This window comes from Mus pahari, chromosome 11, assembly GCF_900095145.1.
Source record: "Mus pahari chromosome 11, PAHARI_EIJ_v1.1, whole genome shotgun sequence".
In the NCBI taxonomy this organism is placed as follows: domain Eukaryota; kingdom Metazoa; phylum Chordata; class Mammalia; order Rodentia; family Muridae; genus Mus; species Mus pahari.
Genome location: NC_034600.1, coordinates 13,039,995 through 13,064,994, shown reverse-complemented (window position 1 = coordinate 13,064,994; position 25,000 = coordinate 13,039,995). Strand labels below are relative to the sequence as shown.

The following is a 25,000-nucleotide window of genomic DNA, read 5'->3' as shown; positions in this document are numbered from 1 at the left end:
ATTAGGAAGGCTGATGCTAACACATCCTTCTGTATGCTTATGACAGATTTTATTTTGTCCTTTTGAAATAATTGAATAATCTGCTGTGAAATTAATCAAGTAACTTTAGAAAGAATAATTACTTAGGACTAAAAGTTCTGAGAAAGGATGATTCTGTAATACAATTATTGCCTCATTTTATTTTGAGTTGAAAATGATATTTTAAATATAATAAATGATTATTAGGATTTCTTTAGAACATGTTTAAGTTTTTGTTTTTTTTTTTTTTTTTAGTTTTTCAAGACATGGTTTCTCTGTATAGGCCTGGCTGTCCTGGAGCTCACTCTGTAGACCAGGCTGGCCTCAAACTCTTGAATGCCTGCCTCTGCCTCCCAAGTGCTAGGATCATGCCCGGCTCATGTTTAAGCTTTTGTTCGTAATATATTAAAGCAGTTCTTCTAACTGCACTTTGCTGTAATTTGGGTCAAATATATTGAAAGTAGCTTTTTCTGGAAAATGTCCCTAGTCTGTTTTTTTTTTACAGTGGAGGATGCGTCTTTTTCAGTAAGTATAAAGAGTATCTCTTGTGTGTGCATAACTATAATACATTACTTACCATCCATGTTTGATCATAGAAAATGACACCTGTGGTTTACTTGGAAGCTGAATATTTTGCTTCTAGTTTGTGATTTTTCTACTCATTGTCACTTTTTATATGCTGTCAACTCAGGGGTAGGTTGTGTACGGCCTCTACCTTCAATAGTTTTATAGTCATAAAAACTTAGAAAATTAAAATAAAAGGTAAAAAAACAAGTTAAAGAAAACTTGGAATTTACCGTGGCACTACACTACCATTATATACTTACATTCTTAAGTCAGTGTGCCAGTTTCTCTTTTTAAATCTCAACTATTTCACAGGTCACACGGACTCAGGGAGCCCTGTCTTCAGTGACTTTGCAATGGAAGGTAGACTCGGACCCAGATGGGGATCTCGCCATCACATCTGGCATCATCACATTTGAGACTGGGCAGAGGATTGCCTCCATCACTGTGGACATACTGCCAGATGAAGAGCCAGAGCTAGACAAGACACTCACCGTGTCAATCCTCAATGTGTCCAGTGGCTCCTTGGGGGTTCTTACAAATGCCACATTGACAATTTTGGCTAGTGATGATCCTTATGGGGTGTTCATCTTTCCCAACAAAACTAGACCTATGAGTGTTGAAGAAGCAACCCAGAATGTCACGTTATCGATAATAAGGTTGAAAGGCCTCATGGGAGAAGTTGCAGTCTCGTATGCAACCATAGATGATATGGAAAAACCACCATATTTCCCACCTAATTTAGCTAGAGCAACTCAAGGAGGAGATTACATATCAGCATCTGGATTGGCTCTTTTCAGAGCTAATCAGACCGAGGCAACAATCACTATTTCAATCCTAGATGATGCTGAACCAGAACGGTCAGAATCTGTGTTCATTGAACTTTTCAATTCCTCTTTAGTAGACAAAGTACAGAATCGCCCAAGTAAGTATCTATTAATGTGTTATTATTGTTAGAGATAAGATATGGAAGTGAAAGCCCAAAGTTTTATATAACAGAAAAATCTATAAGGAAGGTAAGATTAAAGGTAAGGAAAGCTACCTTTAAACGGCTTTTCTTTATTTATTTTGTTTGCTCGTGTGTGCTTTTCCACATGCATACTAAATGCATGCAGGCACCTGAGGAGGCCAGAAAAGGCCGTCTGATCTCTTGGAACTTGACTTACAGCTGGTTGTGTGCTGCCCACTGTGGATGGACCTGCATTCAGGTCTTTAGCAAGAGCAGCATGTGCTCTTAACCACCGAACTATCTGTTTAGCTCCAAGTATCTCTGAAAGCCATACTTCGTAAACCATTTTCTTTAAGAAAACTGGAAATCAGGCATGTATTTTTCCTTAGAAGTCATACTTTAAAAAGGCACTCATGTCCCCAAAGTAAATTTTAAAAACTTGTGTGTAATGATTATAAAACTGACCCCAGTGCTGTTTTGTTGCTTAGAACTAATTCCGCAGCCAGCGCGAAGTGCCCATATGTAGCTCCACATACAGTGGCACCACAGTGAGCCACTTTATGTTGGTACACCTCTAACAGATTTTCTAATCAAAAGATGTGTGTAAGGTGAAGAGATAGGGCTGTGCACCTGTAAGAACTGAGTTTGTGGAGTTACAAGGGATAGGATGCAAAGTTTGAAGATCCGCAGCCTATAATATACTGCCATACGGATTAAGATCTCTTGTCAGCAAGTTTGTTCACGTTACCTGGGTTAAGACTATAATAAGGTGACAACAGCCTTACTAATTACAGAGAAGGAGTACAGAAGGCAATTTATGGTTGCTGACATGAAGTCTTCAGGTTAACAATTTTTCCTGAAACAGCTTTGCTCTTTTATAAAGATTTAGGATCAGTTGTGACAGCAAAGAATTTGAAATAGAACTCAACTATTAGTCTTTTAATGTAAGAATTATAAAGCACATATTGTTATTCAACCAGTTTAAAACTTGCTGAGAATGAAATAAAACCAAATGGCTGACTGAACATAACAGTGGCATGGCTTTGCCCATGTTGAAGTCGAGAAACCTCATTTCAATGTATAATGATCAGTTGTTGGAAGTAATCTTCAAAAGCTCCATTTTCCTTATATGATTATGAAATAATAGAAATGTAAATCAATTTTATTCATAATGATATATTAGGGGATTACACATGGTAATAGATGTAAAAGTAATTTGGCATCTGCTGTACTGTCAGCATTCAGTAGTGGAGCAGTCATTAGTAGGATGGCATGTGTGGAGAACCTTCGTGCTAGTGAGATGGCAATGTGCCACTTGTGGAGCAATGAAGAGCAGCTGTTATGCAGGGTAAAGGGCAGAGGGGAGCGTAGCCAGGGGGGAGGGGGGACTCAGATTATAATAGACAACAACTAGTGTAAGGTCTGGTTAGCCTTCACTACTTTGAATGTAGTCACCAAGTTTCGTGAAGAGCAATAGTATGAGAAGAGGAGGGTGCCCACCTGTGGGTAACCCAGGCATTATGCACAGCTTGCTGGATAACCCAGGCATTACGTACGGCTCACGGAGAACTATACAGTAGAGGGGATGTGAAGTTTTATAGTTTATTTCTTGGTTATGTCTGACAGGTACTAATATAAGATCATAGATTATTTTATTAACCCCTTTGTGGCATTAAGTCCTTATCTATAGAAACGTGTAAGTGTTTGTGTATATGTATACATGTAATCCAAATATATTACTTATATATACAAGTATATCAAATATATTGTGTTTTCTCTCAATTTGACACAAGTGGAAGTCATCTGAGAGAAGCTCAGCTGATAAGATGCCCCCATAAGATCTGGGTCTAAGGCTTTTTCTTAATTAATGATAGATGGGGGAGGGCCTAGCCCATTGTGCTTGGTGCTGTCCCTAGGTTGGTGGTCCTGGGTTCTCTAAGAAAGCAGGCTGAGCAAGCCATGGGTTACAAGCCAGTAAGCAGCACCCCTCCATGTCTTCTGCATCAGCTCCTGCCTCCAGGTTCCCAACAGCTTTGAGTTCCTGCTGTGGCTTCCCTTAAATGGATTATGCCTAGGGGTGTATAAGCCAACTGAACCTCCTGAAGTTGTTTTTGGCCATGGTGTTTAATCACAGCAACTGTAACTCTAACCAACACATGTATTCAAGTCAAATATGTCAGCAGATGAATTAAAAAAAAAGACATGTGCATATTATTAATTGCACAAAGAATGAAATTGTGTTTGCAACAAAATAGATGGAACTGGCAGATATTATGATTGAAATAAGCCATGCACAGAAAGATAAGCACTGCACGTTCTTATGTGGAAGCTTAGAACGTTTGTCCCAAAGACGAGATCAGTTCAGTGGTTACTGCTAAGAAACGCAGGAGGAGAGAGAGGACGGCTGCAGAGCAGGCATCTCAGTAAGATGAGGGGATGAGCCCCCACATGCGCCACACAGACAGGGGAACAGTCTTCGAAGCTGGACTTAGGCTCTGGGTTTGAGGACATTTCTACTCAATTTTGTGTTAGAATTCTGTTTAACAATGGCGCAACAGTGACTTAATTATGATAGTGTAACTCTGTAGGCTCTTAATATCTGATTAATGCTATACAACTTGATAGTTAATTACACTTGGATCATCAATTTCTTTAATGCTTATTAAAATATTCTTATAGTAAAACTGTTCCTTTGATAATGTTTTGAATTCCTAGAGTATATGTTAAAAGACAGCAGAGATTTCCTATTTTCCTTCTTTTTGTATTTCCAATGCTTAGATTAAGATTGACAGCTGTACATATTTAAAGTCTTAAAAACATAAACAGGGGAGAGAATGAGAAGTCTGTTGGATTCTTGATGGCTGTTAGCTGTATTGCCTCTTCTTATGTCTTTCAGTCCCACATTCTCCACGCCTTGGGCCTAAGGTAGAGACTGTGGCCCATCTCGTTATTGTTGCCAATGACGATGCATTTGGAACTGTGCAGTTGTCTGCGTCATCTGTTCATGTAGCAGAAAATCATGTTGGACCCATTATCAATGTGACTCGAACTGGAGGAACATTTGCAGATGTTTCTGTTAAGTTTAAAGCTGTGCCAATAACTGCAGCAGCAGGTAAGAAAAGTCATGGACAGGAGCAGTGAGGTTGTGGCCCTCTAAGGGACGTCCCCCTTCCATCCCTAGGGTGGTCCACAGCAGCTGCATTTGACCCAACTTTGTGAAGAGGTCTCTCCAGCTATGTTGATGGGGATGCTCACCTGTGGCTTCTGAACAGCTGGACAGCTGGACAGCTGGACAGCTGGACAGCTTGTCTTCCCACTGAGATTACAATTCTAGCTCTGTTTTATTCTGACAGCACCATGTACATCATCTTTTAAAAAATGGAGTCACTGCTTTCTCTTTGTCTCACTTTTTATGTGTGTTTATACATGCATTTTGAGTATCTCAGGAATGTTATTATCTTTAGGTGTGTGGGAGGGAATGAACATGAGAACACAGGAAGTTGTCTGTTATCAAACATACACTTTTTTAGTTTGAGAAATAAGACTTCTTTTTCAAACAAGTCTAGCTAAATATCCTCCAAAACCATTTCTCCAAGTATGGGACATCACTTCCCTGGTGTAGTGGATGCTCATTCTGAAGTAAGCTTTCACATTCGTCCGTGGTTCTTTGCAGGTGAGGACTATAGTATAGCATCTTCAGACGTGGTCTTGCTGGAAGGGGAAACCACTAAAGCTGTGCCAATATATATCATTAACGACATCTACCCTGAGCTGGAAGAAGCCTTTCTTGTGCAGCTACTAAATGAGACAACAGGCGGAGCCACACTGGGGCCTCTAAGAGAGGCAGTCATTACCATAGAGACTTCTGATGACCCCTATGGACTGTTTGGTAACTAGAATAATTTATCTCTCTTACTCTGAAAGTCACAGAAAGAAAAGTCACCTTTGCTTTGTTTAAGATTGAGTTGACAGTACTCACAAGTATCTTTCTACCTTTGCCCTAAGGGATGTTGAAAACCATTGAAATGTTGCTCATATGTGATGTAAATAACTGAGATTGCATACCGTATAAATAAAAAGGTTTGTTTTTAGCTCATAAATAAATTTGAAAGTAAATTTAAAAAGAAACTATAATATATGGTACATGACATATAAAAAAAAAGATTGAGTTGACAAAGGTGGTTTTTGTTTTGTTTTGTTTTGTTTTTTTGGTTTTGGTTTTCTTTTTTGTTTTTGTTTGGTTTTTGAGGTATTACTACTTATGCATAAGATTCCTGGAATAGGTTAATGGTTACCTAAGAAGTTAGAAATCACATTTTTAACATGGAGATCCCCAAACCTGTTTGCTTTTGTGTCAATACTGGCTCCTAGATGTGTTATGTAAATTCTTTGTCTGAGCTTTGGGAAACAGTGTCATGCTACCTGTGACAATTGGGTTGTTCTGGAACTTGACATTCCATCTTAGCCTCTTCAATACTGGTGATAAGCATGGACTGTCTGCCTGACTTTTACTTTTATATAATTCTTTTAAAAAGTTAATCAACACAATTTCTACTCACATTTGGGTTGCTTAACCTTCTCCTGCAGAATATCATCCAGGAAGCACAGTAGCAACTACCTTTGTAGCCCAGGCTGGCCCTGCAGCAGCTGCTGCACTTTCTGGCCTTATTCAGCTCATACTGGGCACAAACCTGTCCCCTGCAGACATTCACAGTCTGCTTTTACCACAATTAAAAATTACAGGGAAACATTGGCAGTCCTGCCCAGCTTACATCGCAGCCACTGCTTAGGGTGCAGCGGGGGCATCTCTTTGCTGAGAGGCCCCAGCTTGGTCTTAGTTTGTCACAGTTTCACGTTGTGTCTACAATCAACTGTTCTGTCTGCCTTTCAGGTTTTCAGAATACTAAATTTATTGTAGAGGAACCTGAGTTTAACTCAGTGAGGGTAAACGTGCCAATAATTCGAAATTCTGGGACACTCGGCAATGTTACTGTTCAATGGGTTGCCATCATTAATGGACAGTTTGCTACTGGCGACCTGCGAGTTGTCTCAGGTAATGTGACCTTTGCCCCTGGGGAAACCATTCAAACCTTGTTGTTAGAGGTCCTGGCTGACGACGTTCCGGAGATTGAAGAGGTGAGAGGACTGACTAGTATAGAATGACATTGTAAATTGTGCCTTGTCTTGTAGAGTGCCTGTGTTGCTGTGAGAATGACGAATGCATTCCGTCTGCAGGGATCTCCCAGAATGCTAGTCTGAAGGTTGTTTTGTAACACACACAGAAAGAGAAACAGTCTAGGAATGCATGGTGCATAGGCCAGCTTGCCAGTGTAAGACTGCGTGTGTGTGTGTTTATGGTGTGTTTTAGAACACTTCTGCTGTGATTATGTATGTATGTATATATGTATATATGTATGTATGCATATATGTCATAATTATGCAATATTTGTTTCATATCATTCTGGCTTGTATCTCTGTCCCATTCTGACTATGAGCCAGTTGTAACTAAGTGTAGATTTTGATTTTCCACAGACTCACCTTCCCATTCTTCTTATACTATTATAACAAACACAATAGGTCCATTTTCCTGGTGTTTTTGTATTGAAAACAAAATATGGAAAATAAGAATAAGTTGGCTAATCATTAAATTACTATGAGTAATTTTATTTTATGAAATTTAAGTATTATTGTTTAGATCTCATATTCCTTTTAATAACAATTTTATTTAACTGCATATGAAGTCTATAACATTTATTTTAATTGCTAATTATGCTATTGTTCATTTTAAAAATATTAACCATGCCTTAGTACATGTAATATATTTTCTTCTTTCTAAACTTAGATAACATTATTCAGTGCTTCTTTAAAGTTTTCTTGAGAATTAAAATTTAAGATAGTATGGGGGAAACCCAGAAAAGTTTCACTTACCACCTAAATGGATACGTAATATTTCTCCTAAATAAGAAAAGCTTTGGCTATGAAAGTCATATTATTACAATGATAAACATAAATTTGTCTTTAATGTAAATTTAAAAATTTACTTTAATTTTAAATTTACTTAAAGTTTTAATATTTATTAAAAATTAACTTACATTAAATTAAAATCTTTAATTAAAAATAAGACTTAAATTTAAAAAACTGATTCTCATGACTAAATATTAAGCAATTCGAATGGCTTGTGTTTCTCATGTATTACTGTGTTCTTCTATTAATAGTCACTCATGCATTATTTTGTTAAATGTTAACTTCTGAGTGTAGTGGGCAGTTTCTTTGGGTTTACCTGCATTTCATCTTAATTTATTATTATGTGGATGTGTTTGATATTTTCCTACATCATTCATCTCAGAACTGGGATGCTGTTAAGGAAGTTTTCACTATGTTTTTAGGTTGTCGAGGTGCAACTAGCTGCTGCCTCTGGCGGAGGTACAATTGGGTTAGATCGAGTGGCAAACATTGTTATTCCTGCCAATGATAACCCTTATGGTTCAGTAGCCTTTGTTCATTTCGTTTTTCGTGTCCAAGAGCCTCTGGAGAGAAGTTCCTATGCTAACATAACTGTCAGGAGAAGGTACGTGTGATGGTTGCTATATCTGTAGCAGTGTGGGTTGGGGAGAGATCCTATTCTAACTAAACAATGTAGAGTCATATGTTGTCAACTGTTGTAACTTACTCCATAGCTTGGTATAATATGTTAGCTGGATTGTGTATTGCTAGAAAGACAATCATAGTTAGTGAAATCAAGATGGCCTTTTACACTTTTGTGCTTTCTAGCTACCAAAATCTATTGGTTTCCTATGTAATATGCTCTAATTAGAGCTTGAATACAGCTTGCTTTTTTTGTTTTTGTTTTTGGTTTTTCAAGACAGGGTTTCTCTGTGTAGCCCTGGCTGTCCTGGAACTCACTCTGTAGACCAGGCTGGCCTCGAACTCAGAAATCCCCCTGCCTCTGCCTCCCAAGTGCTGGGATTAAAGGCGTGCGCCACCACTGCCCAGCACAGCTTGTTTTTAAACTCAGATGTATGAAGGGTGGGCTTTTAGATTATGTTTTTCTTGCATTTCTTTTGTAGGGAATATTGTTCACTGGCCTCCTTCAGAAACAGAACAGAGAGGGTTGAGGGACCTGTAGCAATATAGTTATATTTCTCTAAATGTATTCATTCTGCTCTCATTTTTTTAATGAAATCTAATAGTTAAAGTTTTGTAATTAGGTTTGGGAACTCTGGGATGGCTACAACTTGCCTAACTTGCAAAATATTTCCATAGCATGAGTACAGGCAAGCCTTATCTGGTTGAAAACTGGGCAGCATAGTTGACCCAGAAAATAAAGTGCTGAAAGACAAGCTTAATCAAGAAATAAGGTTGTGTTAGTACAGTGTTTAAAATATTACTAAAAAAAAAATGCTTCTCAAAACCGCAATGAGCATCGTTCTGTGTGCAGTTCCCACATTAGTCCGAGTGCTTAACCCACTTTCCCACTGCCCACACATTTCAGTGGAGGACACTTTGGTCGCCTGCTGTTGTGCTACAGTACTTCTGATATTGATGTAGTGGCTCGTGCAATTGAGGAAGGTGAAGATGTGTTATCCTACTATGAATCACCGACTCAAGGGGTGCCCGACCCACTCTGGAGAACTTGGGTGAACGTGTCTGCAGTGGAGGAGATACAGTATACCTGTGCCACTTTGTGTCTCAAAGAACATGCCTGCTCAGCATTTTCAGTTGTCAGTGGTGCCGAGGGCCCTCAGTGTTTCTGGATGACTTCATGGGTTAGCTTAACTGTGAACAGCTCAGACTTCCAAACCTACAAGAAGAACATGACTAGGGTGGCCTCTCTTTTCAGTGGCCAGGCAGTTGCTGGTAGCGACTATGAGCCTGTGACAAGACAGTGGGCTGTGCTACTGGAAGGTGATGAGTTTGCAAATCTCACTGTTTCTGTACTTCCTGACGATGTTCCCGAGATGGATGAAAGTTTCCTAATTTCTCTCCTTGAAGTTCACCTCATGAACATCTCGGACAGTTTTAAAAACCAGCCAACCATAGGACATCCGAATACTTCTGAGGTGGTCATAGGACTGAATGGCGATGCCTTCGGAGTATTCATTATCTACAGTGTTAGTCCCAATACCTCAGAAGATGGCTTATGTGTGGATGTGCAAGAACAGCCACAAATCTCGGTGGAACTAGTTATCCTCAGGACAGGAGGCAGCCTGGGGCAGGTCATGGTCGAATGGCGCATTGTTGGTGGAACAGCTGCTGAAGGTTTAGATTTTATAGGTGCTGGAGACATTCTAACGTTTGCAGAAGGTGAGCCCTGCTATAGATGGATTCAGCATTTCCTGCTACAGGTATTAGAGTCCATATCACGGTGATGGTCATAAATACTTTATCTACCTGCATATTCTTATTTGTATAGAGACGCAATATGGTTTTGGAAACAATAGTGATTCAGCTTATAAATGGTTATAGTAACAGATATAGGCTCACATCACCTGTATACGTATGTTTTTAGTTTTTTTTTTAAAGAAGACATTGAGGGAACGTCTAAATTTTATGCCTTTATGCATGATGACTATGGCATTTATATGTCAGAAGCAATCACAAGACAGGTTCTTATTTTATAAGGAAAGTTATAGGAATGATCTATGGACTCACAAACAAACTTATTGAAGGAGCAATGCTACCTGAGAATATAACGTTTTCAAATGTACTAGATAAAGTAGGATAGAGTGTCAGTGAAAATTTTAAGTAAAAGTAGCCTGAAGTTTGACAGTTGTATTTATTTTAAAATTGATCTTTGCTATCGATTAATTTGCTGTGGCAATATTCTTAAACTTGTAGAAGAGTGCCACAGAATTTTTCATAAGTGATGTATGAACACAGCCAAGAAAGTCTAATGAAGATTGTCATCACATACTCAATCGTAGCACTAGTTGGATATGGTATTTAAAATTGGAGGAGTTCATAGCTTAACTTGGTATAGGAAAGGTAATTTTAGTCGGGGTATATTTTAAATGCTGAATTGAACAATTAGAAAAACCCATAGTTAATTTATTTTTTACTCCAGATTGAAAAAGTTATACATATTTATAAGAATCTCAGAATATACACTGGATAAAAGTTTTTAATTATTAACAATTCTATGTCCCAGAGCAATTTATTGTATCTGTTTATATGTTAATGCACATATGTTTTTGAAACTAGTAACTATATATGTAACAGACTTTAAGAATATCTAGTAAACACTGTGTTTGAGAATAAAAATTTAAATGTCTTAAAGCTGGCTGGAAATGCAATTTGGTCAGTCTTTTGCTTGTCTAGTGTTCACAAAGCCCTGGATATATTCCTAGCACCATGGAAACCAAGGTGGAAATATTTGTGTCTAATCCTAGCACTCGGCTGATAGAGCCCCAGGGCAGGAGTTTACTGTCATCAGCTATATGGCGAGTTTGGGGCAATGCTGGCTCCATTAGATAGACTGTCTCAAAAAATAAAATGAAATAGAATAAAATGCTAGAAAACATTTCTGCATGTAGGGAGTAGGAAAGAGGCTGAATCTCTAGTGGGTGATGGCAGGAGGTGGCTGGGGAGTGGTGACATTTTTCCCTGTTTGAAAGTAACAATAGTGTAACAAGATGGGGGTGGGTAAAGTTATAAAACAAGAAATAAAAGTTATAGTTAAATTTATCATGGCTTAGATAAAGATAAAGGACCATATCATATAAAGCAACCCCATTATATACATTATTATATTGAATTATAACTTTAGCTTCATACAAAATGGACTTTATTTTGTAGCTAACTTAAATTATTAGATAATAAGCAGTTCCAAATCAAGGTTCCTGGTTCTATGCCCAGAACCGTAAGGGGGAGAAAAGATAACCACACTGTCTTGAGGCAGTCTTGGCCCTGAAGTATTTATCACAATGCAAGTATTGTGGTCCCTCCTTTTCCATCTTCCTTTTAGAACATGGACGGGAACTACACAGGGCCTCCCTCAGGTGAACTGCCAAGGGAGGGCATACTGCAGGATGGTCCCCGGCACTCTCTTTACTAAAGGAGCACTGTGTCAGATATTGCCCCTCTTCACCCACTGCGGTCCTCCCTTGTCTCCATTTTTTTTTTTTTTTCTTGCAACACTCCTGGAAACTATGATGCTGCCTCTTCAACCATCCCCCCCAAGCCAACTGTTCTCATGCTGCTGTCTCAGCTGGAACGTGCTGCTCGTCTGTGCCATTTGACCACTGCTCCACATGTGCCAGTGGCATGTGAGGAAGACATAGGGATGACCAACACTAGTCACAGAAGTGGGACTAGGAATGAGATTATATTTGCCTCATGGCAAGTACTTGTAAACATGACTTCAGAGCTCTTTCCTTGACAAAGACCAGGGAGTAAACCGTGATTCTTGGAAATAGTTGTCCTCACTGACTTTCTAGTATTCAGCGTCCTCCCCATAGTCTGACCACACTGAGATTTTTATAGCGCTTTGATTTTAAGAAAACAAGTAACATGTACGCTGTTTGATGCGCTGGTGACACTGTTGCCCACAGCACCGGACTGTTATAATTGACACAGTTTTACTTACCTTTTAAAATTATAGGTTACTTTTAGACTTTCAGGTTAGTATTTCACTGATTGAACTTTTAATTCCTTTAACATTTTCTAGGTGAAACCAAAAAGATGGCCGTTTTAACCATTTTGGATGATTCTGAGCCAGAAGACAATGAAAGCATCCTTGTCCGTCTGGTGGCCACGGAGGGCGGAAGCAGAACCCTGCCCAGCTCAGACACCGTGACAGTCAACATTTTGGCAAATGACAATGTGGCAGGAATTGTCAGCTTTCAGACCGCTTCCAGATCTGTCATAGGCCACGAAGGTGGGTTCCGTTTATTATTGAACACAGTCTTTCTTATTTGCACAGATGTGATTCTTTGTCTCATGTTCTGAAACATCTGTATTTTCCTTTCTTTTCTTGTTGAGCTGTGGTTTTGATCTGCATAGCACCCTGTTTAGCAGAGGGTCACTGGTATGCACTGCTTAACCAGATGTATGAGCCTCACAGATCCTGTGATCTAGCTCACAGATACCATTCCCACTGCTGGGGGTGCTGGGTCCTCCGTGTGGGAAGGCCTGGGTTTCTCTGCTAAATCACAACACGGTCCATATATCAGAGATCTTTGGGAAATGAGCTGTGAATCCCAAGTGCTTGGCACAGCTCTCGGCAAGTGTAGCGTGTGTAATTTGTTATTTCATAGCCAAACATTGAATATCAGTGAAAATATTCATAACTGGTGACTTATTTTACCCTCAGCTTTGTAGTTTACTGTGTTTTATGAACAGTGTGCCATGTTAGAAGGCCTCATGCAGTGTTTGTTTTAAACACTACAATTTCCCGGCATTCTGTCTCAGAAAAAGGCTGTTTTGTTTGATTCAAATATAACAATGATGGTATCTTTGAAAAAAAAAACTGTTTTGAAATTAATGAAACATTACAGAATATCCTTCAACACATAGTTTGAATCCTGTATTTAAAATAATTCTATGCTAAGGACTTAAGAGATGAAAACGATATGGCTCATATATGTGGATCTCTTCAGAGGAGAGCACAAAGCTCACACATAGGTTAAAGGACATGACAGGGTCAAGGATCTGGTGAGTGTCTGTGCCGGAAACTTACCGCATGGGAGTCAGCGTGCACCTTCTCTCTCCTTACTTCGTCCTTCCAACTTGCAAGCTTGCTGAACGTACCTAAACGTGCGAGCCTTTCACTGACACTCATTGTTTTTGTTAATGGTTTAGATTTGCATCTTGTCAGTCCAATAATGAATAAAAGTAACTGATAAATTGTCATAAGCCTACTGTAAAGACACATCACTATCAAAAGCTATTTGTAGTGTAAATTAAAACACCATCACAGGACTCCTTAATAATGTTGACAAGCATTTGGAGTGTCACCTGTGTGCTGGTTCCACTCCCATCATTTCTGTATTTTAGCAGCAGCTCCGTGTGATGTCTAGTGTAGGATATCATACACTCTGAAATAAAGAGAACTTAAGGAACTTAAGATCAACAGTGGCTCTTCACCTCCACAGTACTGCAGCCTATGACCTCTGCAGACCCTGACAGTGTAGGGTACTGTAAACATTTGAAGTGATTTAATGCAGGATTAATAAATCTAAGTAGTGCTGCCTATTTGAAAAAAGGAAATCGGAAAAGAGAACCTTGCTCTACCTCTAGTTAGAAATGTAAGTTGAATTTTCATGGATGTCTTAGACTGAGAGGAAAAGCAAATGGTCAGGATGGAGCCGTGTGGAACAGCAGGCGAAGGTGTGGGAAACAAAGATTTTGTGACAGGAGAAAGGGCAGAAGAGACCCAGGAGCAAAAACACAAATAGATACCCAAAGGAGAAAGCCATCAATCAAAAGCAACAGCTATAGCAGAATGAAGGAAGAGATGGGGACAGAAGCAAGTGTCTAAAGTGACTAAGTAACTTAGCCAACCACTGTGGGTACCAAGTTTAGCCCAAGTTCTGCGTAAAGTTTCTGCTGTTGGTCTATGACAAGAAGATGTGAAAGTTTCAACTTTGCTGTGATAATGGTCCCATATCTGGTCCCAATATCAGGACAAAGAAACTGTGGCTATGTAAGTCATCACTCCTAGGGTGGAATGCACTAATATTACTCTGCTCAATGCACTTAGTACTAAATGAGCTCCCAGTGATGTGTTGCTATACCCATAGATGAGTCCGTATCTCAACCCTCTTCAGAGAGCCATGGTTGGCCAAAGCACACTGAGTGAGAGATTTCTAGATGCTCAGCCTGGGGCATCTGTATAGCACTCCTTTCCCTAAGGCTCAGGGATCACCATGGCAGAGTGACTACAAAGAGTCTAAGAGCCTGAGGTTGTAGAAAACTGAATAGAAGTGTGTCCTGGACACACCAGGGCAGTTGCACATGCAAACCCACACTGGTTGTGACAGCTGCCAGTCCTCCACAAGCTCATGTCAGCTACAATACCATCAGGAGGAGGAAAGGTGGGCATTGAGTCCCACCCCTGCTTCAGGAAGATCAATTAGTCTTCTTGATGGCTGTGTTCCCTGGTAGGTGGGCCACACTGTACAGGATGGTCGCACACCTAAGCATTGCATTGGCTATCTTAGAAATCACTCTGTAGACCAGGCTGGCTACACACTCATAGAGATTCACCTGCTTGAGCCTCTTGAGTTCTGGGATTATAGCCATGTGCTTCCATGCGCTGCTAGGTTATGTGGGCTAAGATGGGGGGTGGGCCTGGGAGGAAATAAAGGAGAGGAGCAAATACAACCAGAATGCAGTATATGAAATTCTTAGAGATTTAATTAAAACATGTGTTAAAGAGTATATAGACACCCAACATCCACTTACCAGTTTTCAATTTTAAGATAATTGTGTCCTATCAGTAATTCTGTGGGTGCTTAAGTAGTGATAGGAGTAGTGTGTAGAGGAGCCCTGAAGGGGCACCAGCATCTTAGAGAAAGGGTACACCCTTGCTACTGGGACCTTTTGGGGCCGAATGAATTTCACCTGAAAAGATATTGTGATTGTTTTAGTTTCTGACAGTCACATGTCATCAGCAAATACAAAGAAGAGGAATTAATAATTAAATTAAATGAATTAACAATTAAATCCAGTCAGAAAATCCACATTCTGAGTATGGTCTCACAGACTTAAGGAAGGCTCTTAGGAATTAAGCATGGGTGTTGGATGTACAGTGACCTGTTCCATGGCCAGCCACCAAGTCAGAGCAGATGCTGAAGGAACAAACACACTCTGCAGAGTACGCCATGTGATTCCTCAGGTGACACTGGGAGAAGAGAAGAGGAGATAGACCTAGGAGAGTCAGCAGAACATACAGAGAATTTCCAAGCTCTGCCTTTGTGGACCAGACAGCTGAGCATGTTTGAGAATTGCTATGATTGAAGAGGAAAGACCACCAAATCCCACTGAACTTCCAGGATCTTATCTTTAAATAACAATCAGCAAGAACTATAGTCACAAAACCCCCCAGCACAGATTGGAGATCAAATGGATTTCTTGGGGAAAAAAGAAAACTTAGGTTGTAACTGTAGATTTATGAGGACGACGTGTAGTTCTCACAATCATTTTCCCTTTTGGAATGGTAAGAACCTTCAGGAACTAGGATTCATTTCTGGAGTTACAGTAGGGCTAGCAGAGTTCCTATATTTCATGTAATCATCATATTTATTTAATGAGAATATTCTGTATCCCCCCCACAGATTGCCTTCAACTTTATTGTTTAAATGATTTTAAAAATAAACATGCAATCCCCCTCACCAAATGTGTCCCCCCACTTTCAGTTGGCTTGTGGACTTCATATCAGATGATGTTTTCCAGTGATGCACAGACCCTGGTGGGTGAGGAGCAGGTGGAGCCATGCCTCACCAAGAAACGGAAGGTGGTTCCTGATGCCAGCAAATGTTTGTGTTTGAAAATCAGACCATATTCTCTCTCAGGCTTCCCTCCAGTCCTTTGCAGACTGGGAAGGCAAAGGCCTAGGTCTGTTTTTCCTTCTCCCGTATCTGTCTTTTGAGAGGCCTTGTGAAGCTTGCCTCTGGAATTTGCTGTACATTTCCTAGGGGGGCAATTTCAATGACTCTTGGGGCTTCTTCCTGAAAGAGGCAGAACCAGGTTCTTCAGTTTCATTATAGCTTAGAAAAGTATTCATGCTGTTCTTGCTCCTGACAGGATAAATGCTCCTAAGACTTGTGAGACTATATGGGGAAGAAGTGCCTTTTACTTCTGTATGGGCATCGATGCCACTCTTTAAGCCGTATTTCTGCAGACAAGTAATTCCACAGTAGAAAGTTACAGAGTTGTGTTAGAAGCTGAGTATCTCACATGAGGCAGGCTCAAGGAATTTTTCTTTTACTGTCTTCCTCTTCTGTACATTTTATTTTATCTTTATTATAGAATTTTGTCTATTCCCCAAGTCTTTGTATACAAATTTATAATCTCAGGCTTTTATTATGCATACAGGATCTCCTTCAGCATGGACAGTCTTGGACCTGGCCTTTGTTTTGTTTCCATTTGTGGTCTTCTTGTGCTTTGTGTACTTCATTCAATAACCAGTAATTTTGAATTAGGGTTAGCTTTTGTGATTTTGAAACCTTGTCAGTCCCTGACACTGCCCGTGAAGTGTGTTGATAACTGCAAAAATCTTTCCTTGCCTTCAGTAGAGATGTGTTCTGTAAGAAGCACTGTGTGTGGCATACAAGAGGGGCTATAGAAGTTCATGTTTGTTTTTGTTCCTGTGGATTATGCAAATGTAAACACATTAAACGATGTGCCGGTGATTATGTCTGATTGTGTACTTGCAGTTACTCTTAATTCTTTGAAGTACTCTCTTCATGATCAGCCATCCCCATGTGTTAAACAAGAAAACAATCAAAGGCATAGGCTAGAAAGTAATTATGACTAAATGAACTTGCATTAAATACTTAATGTGCATTTAAAATATTTCTGGTGTTTTTAACTTCTGATATTTCCTACACTATCTCCAAATAATTCATTTTACTCAAATTTTGTGTTTAGACTTAGCATTAAGATGTTATATTATTTCCTTCATAATTTTAAATTGTCTTTAAATGAATTGAGTCATGGCATTTTAATTAAAAAATTTCTATTAAAGGTACTAATTTGAGGTTTGAAGCTATAGCCCCTTGTCTGAGCATTCCCCAGCCTGTATAAGTCCTGCACAGTGAGGGTGGGGTGGGGTGGGGTGTTTCCCAGCAATACCAAAGGTTAAAAAAAGAAAGAAAGAAAGAAGTCCGTGTTTAGGTCAGTTATGTTTAGAAGTTTAGAAATGCACTACTTTGAAAAGAATAGTAGAACGTGGTGTTTATATTTTATTTTACTCTTGTTTGAAAAGTATTGAAAAATAACTAATATACACAAAACTATTTTTAAAATGGCATCTTACATGAATATGTACTTGGGGATTTCAACTTTTTTTTGTGCTACAAACTGCAAACAATGATGTGTTCTGCAAGCTTTTAAAAAATACTGCTTGCCGTGTCTTCATAACTCTAATGAGGTTGTTCATAGTGTATTGTAACTTATGTTTATCATTATGCAGAATTAGCAATTTGAGTATAGAGTTAGGAAGCCACAAAGCCACCAGCATAGCTCCAAGTTCTTTCCTTCTCTCTTTTAACAATGTGAAAGGAATGACTCTGATAATCTTCTTCATTTTAATAAAATGTTACATGTTGTTAAGAGTCAAGAAATGAAAATAACCATGCAGTTATTAGGGAATGCTAACCTAACCACAGGAAAGTTACAGGTAGAAGCCGATGGACAGGTTTGACACCTTTCCTTGTGTCTCCTTTTCTAAAACAATTCCATGGTGGTATATGTAAGTTGCAACCTAAACAAATGTGATTTTCAGGCATCTATAAGCATTATTGTGTAAAATCACATTGCCTCCTAGGAGTTTGTGTCTTTTGGGAAAATGGAGGAAGGAGTTCACTGTGTCCCTATAGCTTTGACTGTGGCTGACATTGCAGACCCCTGTATGTGCTTTGGTGCGTGCTTTGGCGTGTTGACATGCTTCCTTTTCACTCTTCCTGCTGCTTCCTCCCCATGAGAGTCTTTTGTAATGCATCTTGTAATTCCTGAAGGTCTACCCACAGCAAGTTTTTGGAAGCAGGACCTCTGTACTAATGAATGGGAAGCATGTGTATTCACATGCTAAAAAGTTCACAACATAACAAAGTGATCTGTTATGTTCTTGGAAAAGGACCCGGAACAGAGGCATGCTTGAGTTTGGGTTTTGCTAACTTTGAACATGAAGTTCACTCCCATTAAGTGCTTGTTAATTGTATTCTCTCCCTTGCAGGAGAAATGTTGCAGTTCCATGTGGTAAGAACACCCCCAGGTCGAGGAAATGTCACTGTCAACTGGAAAGTTGTTGGACAAAATCTAGAAGTCAATTTTGCTAACTCTTCGGGTCAGCTCTTCTTCTCTGAGGTAACCATGAAGAAAAGCTTTTCCATACAATGGAGCATCTTGAGGAAGACGGGGTAGAAAATGAACGCCACCACACTGTATTGATTATCTGTCTGTTCACTTTACACCTCCCTGGCTTGTGCTCTTCATTGATGTATTTAACCTTTGTCTTCACTTCTCCTGCTTTGATGCAGAGCCGAAACCCAGCTGCTGTCATTTCCTGTAGTAGGTTGAGCATCCAATAACTGGAACCCTGTGCCATTAGTGTCCTCTCTTCTCTTTTTTCTCTTTCATCACTTATACAGAGATATCTTTGTGTTACTGCTTTCTCATATACATCAGTCACTAGCTAAGATTTAAACTGATTGACTCAGCAGTCAAATGCCGAGTTAGTACTTTAAACCTGGTATCTCAAGTCAATGGTTTCTGGTTTCTGTTAATTAATCTCTAAAACAATGTTGATTCAATTAAAGCTATATTTTACTGCACACTATAGAATATGAAATGAAAGCAGGGTATGGGCTATGTGCAGTAACAATACAAGTCTGGTATTTCTCTCTGTTTGTCATAGGGTACATTGAATAAAACAATATTTGTACATTTGTTGGATGACAATATTCCCGAGGAGAAAGAAGTATACCAGGTTGTTCTGTATGATGTCAAGACCCAAGGTAATTTAGACTTTCTGTTTGAACTTTTCTTTGGTATTTTCATTTCAGACAAGAAAGAAATGAAATGAGCTAGTTTCTATCACTGTGTCTAAGAAGTAGGTATATGCTAACTAAAAGAAAGTTACTTTGCAGCCAGCATAGTGCTGTACATCTGTGATTTCCGTGCTCAGAAGGTTGAGGCAGGAGGATTGAGAGGTTGAGTTCACATTGTAAGTGCCAGACCACCCAGAACTACAAAGTGAGATTCTTTCTTTGATAATGTGTTACTTTAAATATTAAACACCCCACAGAAATATAAGATTGAAAACACCCCTAGACTGGCATATGAACACTGATCTTTATGGGCGGTGGAAAAGCACTCTACAGAGTAGTTCTGTAGAAGCTCTGCTCCACAGGGCTGCGGGGACGGCTCGGCAGGTAGCGCTGTGAGACTGAAGACTCTAGCACAGATACCCAGTATCCAAAGCTGCACAGGCTTGTACATATCTAAGTCCAAGCATCCTGCTACAGCGTGGGAGGTGGAGCCAGCTGGTCTGGCAGCGAGAGCGCAAACAACAAAACACCTTGTCACGAAGAGGGAAGAAGGAGGTGAGCCACACTCATGGATGTTCACATGTGCACCATCACACACACACACACACACACACACACACACACACACACACACACACACGACACACACATGCACGCACACAGACGAAACCAGCCACACTCACACAAATACTAAAGGAAGACTTAAAATGTTTTGCTGCTTTTAGACAGAGGTTAGTTTTCTGAGACAAGGTCCTGCTATGTAGCCCAGGCTGGCCTCAACTTCACTGTGTAGCCTGAGTTATCTTCAAACTCATGTTCTTCCTGCCTCAGCCTAATGCACTGGCTGACATGTACTTGACATATTAGATAGTCATTTGCTGAAGAAAAAAATAAAACACATTTCCAGACATAAAAAAATTTGAGTTTGTTTTTCTGTTAGAAAGCCAATTTAGATTTTGAACCAATTTGTGTTTACAGATAAATTTGGTTATTTTTGAACAAAGTGCTTGGGTAGTTATTTCCTGTCTATTAATTTTATAATTCACACTACCAATATAGTCAGTAGTGTTAATACCGTCCACATAGAAGAATCCACGTGTTGCTGTGAGGAGGGAGAGTGGGATGTCGATGGCTTGTCAACCTGAGCATTTCTGGGAGGGGCAGGACGGCTGGCTGGTTCTCACCTGCTCTGTCAGCATGCTAAGTTCACGTGTGCCATCAACATGTTAAGTGCTTTAAGAATTTTGAAGTTGCTGAAGAGAGGCCCTGGGTTCCTGACGGGCTCCCTGATTTTTAGGAGTCTTGCCAGCGGGAGCTGCTCTGCTTGATGCCCAGGGATATGCGGCTGTATTGACTGTCGAAGCAAGCGATGAGCCCCACGGTGTTTTAAACTTTGCTCTCTCCTCAAGATTTGTCGTTCTCCAGGAGGCTAATGTAACAATTCAGCTCTTCGTCAACAGAGAGTTCGGATCTCTAGGTTTGTGTTCCTCTGGAGTTAAATGCTGAATGGGGTTTCTAATTTTAAAAATCGGTTTGTGTGCATGAAACCATTGGTAATATAAATCCTCAAAAGAGGATGGTACTTTGTAACTTCTTTGTTTTTTTAACAAAAGTTAAAGGAATTCTCTGTTTTCACAGAAAGGCTGTGTACCAGAGCCATTGAGTCTCAGAGCAGTAGTAGGCTGTGACGGGGTCTCCAGAATAGGCTCAGCGAATATGGGTTTTCTGTACCGGGCCCTCTGAGCATAGGCTTAAAAGTACTACATCACTGCTTTCACCCTGTACTGAAACAAGTCCCAGAGTCAAACTGCAAGTCCAGAGGCAGGCATCTGTGTCTTCATAACTGTGGCCATCACTGTGCTGGTCCATGTGAAAGGTCCATGCAACTTCAGGACCAGTGATGGGACTGAAAATAGTAGGAAAGACTTCACAGCAAGATGGTTTTAAAGATGTGGCTAATCATGGTTCTTTAAAAACATGAATTCCTCTAGGAGCCATCAATGTCACGTATGCTACTGTTCCTGGAATAGTGAGTCTGAAGAACGACACAGAAGGCAATCTAGCAGAGCCAGAGGCTGACTTCGTCTCTGTGGTGGGCTTTCTGGTTTTAGAGGAAGAGGAAACAACAGCAGCTATCAGTATCACTGTCCTCGAGGTAAGCGCTGATGTTAGTCCATGGTATTATACTCAACCCAGTGGTCACACAGAAAGCAGGAATTGATAGAATAATTTATGTATAACGTAAACTGTAAAATGTACTTAGAGATTTCTAACAACTTTGCATTTAGAAGTAACAGTTTTCATGGTGACTAAGATTATATACTTTTTGCTTGTCTCTACCTTAAATACTATTATCTTTAATATTTGTAAACTTTCTTCAAAACTTGAAAACTCTATGGTGTTTAGAGATTTTTAAGAGTCTATTTGGTTCTTCTCCTCTGCTGGTGACGTTAGGTCGGGTTATGGTTTCCCCTGGTTATTTTTTTAACTTCAAACCACCCAGGAGTTTCCATTTGTGTTTAGATCTGCCAATCTGCTGTTGTGTATTTTATTGTAGAAACATTGAGTGAGGGATCATTTCCTTAGGACACTTTTCTATAAAGTGGCTCTGCCCCAGGAGGTCCCAAGGGAGCATTTTAATGCCCAAGGATGCACCAGACCCCCAGGTTCATGTAGACCATAGTCTTGGTGGGTGAAATTAGTTAAATTAGGGACTGGAAACTCTCTAAGGGCTGATAGTAGAAAACAAAGTTATGGTCTAGCTTAATGTAACCAGCAGTGACTGACATTGCACCATAAATGAGTTTTTGCACCATGAAGTGTTGTGTTTGGGGAGTTTGTGGTTCCACTATGTAAATACATTTACGGGAGGCCCTGGAAAGAATACTATGAACAGAAAGGGTAAAGACAGTGGGGCATATAGAAGTGGTGTGAATGACTATATATTTGAAATACATTTCTGTTATTTGGCATTTGTTGGTTCACTTTTATGGCTTTTTATTCAGGGGCTTCTAATAGCTTTACAAAATCATTAAATATTTAAGCTATCTGCCCTGTGAGGTTGTTATTTCTACTGCATTGTGGCCCATTGCAACATGAGAATTCCAGATTCAATAACGAAAGGTGCTATCATGTCAGTGTGTAACAGAACCTGACAAAATGTCTACACAACCATGGTAAATGCCTGATCTGTTAATGTTATGAATTACACACTAGTAAATACAGTACACTACATATACACATACACACAAACACACATGCACTATATTATACATACATATACACACATATACTATTCTACACACACATACATGTCACTACAGACACATACACTCATCACAGGCACACACACACACACACACACAAACAGGCACATACACATACTCACAATCCACTATATTACACACACATACATGACACTATGTACACACAAACATATACATACACATACACAATACTGCACACCCACACATACACAATACTGCACACCCACATATACACATACATACACATACACACAACACAGGCACACACACATGTGCTATACTACACACACACATACACACAACCTTACTTTCTAGTTAAGTGAGCTTTGAGAGTACAATGTATGCCCTCCCTCCCCCGCCAAGTCTACTTTTGTAAGCGTGGGTTTCCCATGTGTTGTTGTTTGCAAGGCTTGTCCTCTGAGCAGTGCTAGATTAGAACACAGCAGGCCTGACATGCAGAAGCAAGCCACTGTGTGCTGTGAGAAGGGAGGCTTGTTGTTCATCTTTGCCCAGATACTCTTGCCTATGTACAGCGTACACAGTACAATTTTAAACTTCTTTTTGTCTCACATAGAACCATGTCTCAGGTAAGATGAAAACCAAGTTGGTATGTGTGTATTGATACTATACATATATATATATATATACACACACACACACAGAGACACACAGACACACATAAATGCACATACTACACACACACACACACACACACACACACACACACTGTGTAAACTTTGTAAGTATTCACAACCTGTAGTCACTCCTGACCCAGGTTTTACTACTCCTGTGTTAGGGTACCTTCTTTGTTTGTGTTGTTAATTGTGGGACTACTGATGAATAATAATTACTACCACGTTCAAAGGATTTTTTTGAAGCTGGGTAGTCCTCTTACACTGTTGCTTATTATTACCAGCAAACCATGCTCTTGTGATCACTATTTCTCCCAAACAAACATGGTAGAGTTGAGGCTTTGGACTATCAATGGTTCACCTTGAACTCCCATAGGCTGTCCTCAGCCTTCTTGTTCCCCTTTCCGAACAGCAGGTATCAGGGAAAGTGAGCATTTTTTGCATATGTTCTATTTGAAATAATTAGATTCATATACTTATATAGTTGGTTTGCTTATAAACTGTCCTTAAAATGTTATAATTTTAAGGTGCTTTTATAGTGTTCCACCTAATAAATTCCACATACAAGTTCGACACTGTTATATTTATATTTCTTAATTTAAATAATTTTACTACTTGTTTATATTTTCTACTGTGCTTTTATTGTTTGTGTATATGCATTTGTGATGTAACTTAAAGAACAGTTTATGAGGAATAATTCCTTTAAGCATAATTAAATCCTTTTTAATGATTTTAATTTTTGCAGGATGATATACCAGAGCTAAAAGAATATTTCTTGGTGAATTTAACTCATGTTGATCTCATCATGGCTCCTCTGACTTCGTCTCCTCCCAGACTAGGTATGGGGCTCTCCTTTAGGAACCTTTTGACTAACTGTGAGAGTGAGAGAACTTCACTGTTTTAATCAGAGTGAGTTGTTATGGGAACGTAACTCCGCCCCCTGTTTTGTTTCCTAATTTCAGCCATGTGTGAGGATGTGATGAGCCTTTAGACTTATTCTAGTTAGAGGCTACCGTTGTAAGCCGTGTAAGGCAATACTTCTAGTTAGAGACTATCGTAAGCAGTGAAAGGCAATAATTACTCTGGTGATTTTTGAATTTTACAACTATGTTATAGCCAGATATGCAACCTGCAAGTTGATATTGCTTTTTTCGAATGTATTTTTCCTTCATTTTCTTTTAAAATATAACTAGCTTATAAGTCAACAGTTTTTTCAGTTTAATATTTATTTTGTGAATTCACTGCTTGCTTCTATTCTGACCTATGATCTTTTTCTTTTCATGCTTCTAGAAAACTTAATTCATTACAGACTGAAAGGTAAAATTTGAACTTGGTAGAAACTTGATTAGACCCTTCAATAGTTATAGTCTAAGTATTGCTGGAAAGTATGGGAGGCATGCCAGGTTGTAGTGGGTAGCCTGGAGACCAGCCAGTCCCGCTGCTCTGTCCCTGCGATGCAGGGCTGCGGAATGGAGGAAGTTAGTCCACTGTAATCTGCAGGATGGAGGGAGTTAGTTCACTGTAGTCTGCAGGATGGAGAGTTAGTCCACTGTAGTCTGCAGGATGGAGGAGTTAGTCCACTGTCTGCAGGATGGAGGGAGTTAGTCCACTGTAGTCTGCAGGATGGAGAAGTTAGTCCACTGTAGTCTGCAGGATGGAGGAGTTAGTCCACTGTCTGCAGGATGGAGGAGTTAGACCACTGTAATCTGCAGGATGGAGGGAGTTAGTCCACTGTAATCTGCAGGATGGAGGAGTTAGTCCACTGTCTGCAGGATGGAGGAGTTAGTCCACTGTAATCTGCAGGATGGAGGAGTTAGTCCACTGTAATCTGCAGGATGGAGGAGTTAGTCCACTGTAATC

The 25,000-nt window shown here is 39.7% G+C and overlaps 1 protein-coding gene across 1 annotated transcript in view; it reads left to right on the top strand.

The window, feature by feature from the left end:
* Adgrv1 (adhesion G protein-coupled receptor V1) overlaps window positions 1-25,000 on the top strand; it is a 510,986-nt gene that overhangs the window by 60,698 nt on the left and 425,288 nt on the right. The window contains exons 27-38 of the mRNA XM_021208450.2: window positions 898-1,507; window positions 4,428-4,643; window positions 5,205-5,420; window positions 6,423-6,667; window positions 7,918-8,099; window positions 9,024-9,835; window positions 12,198-12,407; window positions 18,429-18,559; window positions 19,110-19,209; window positions 20,540-20,719; window positions 21,234-21,397; window positions 23,886-23,979. Coding sequence (XP_021064109.1) covers window positions 898-1,507; window positions 4,428-4,643; window positions 5,205-5,420; window positions 6,423-6,667; window positions 7,918-8,099; window positions 9,024-9,835; window positions 12,198-12,407; window positions 18,429-18,559; window positions 19,110-19,209; window positions 20,540-20,719; window positions 21,234-21,397; window positions 23,886-23,979 — 3,160 coding nt within the window. The remainder of the gene's footprint in view (window positions 1-897; window positions 1,508-4,427; window positions 4,644-5,204; window positions 5,421-6,422; window positions 6,668-7,917; window positions 8,100-9,023; window positions 9,836-12,197; window positions 12,408-18,428; window positions 18,560-19,109; window positions 19,210-20,539; window positions 20,720-21,233; window positions 21,398-23,885; window positions 23,980-25,000) is intronic.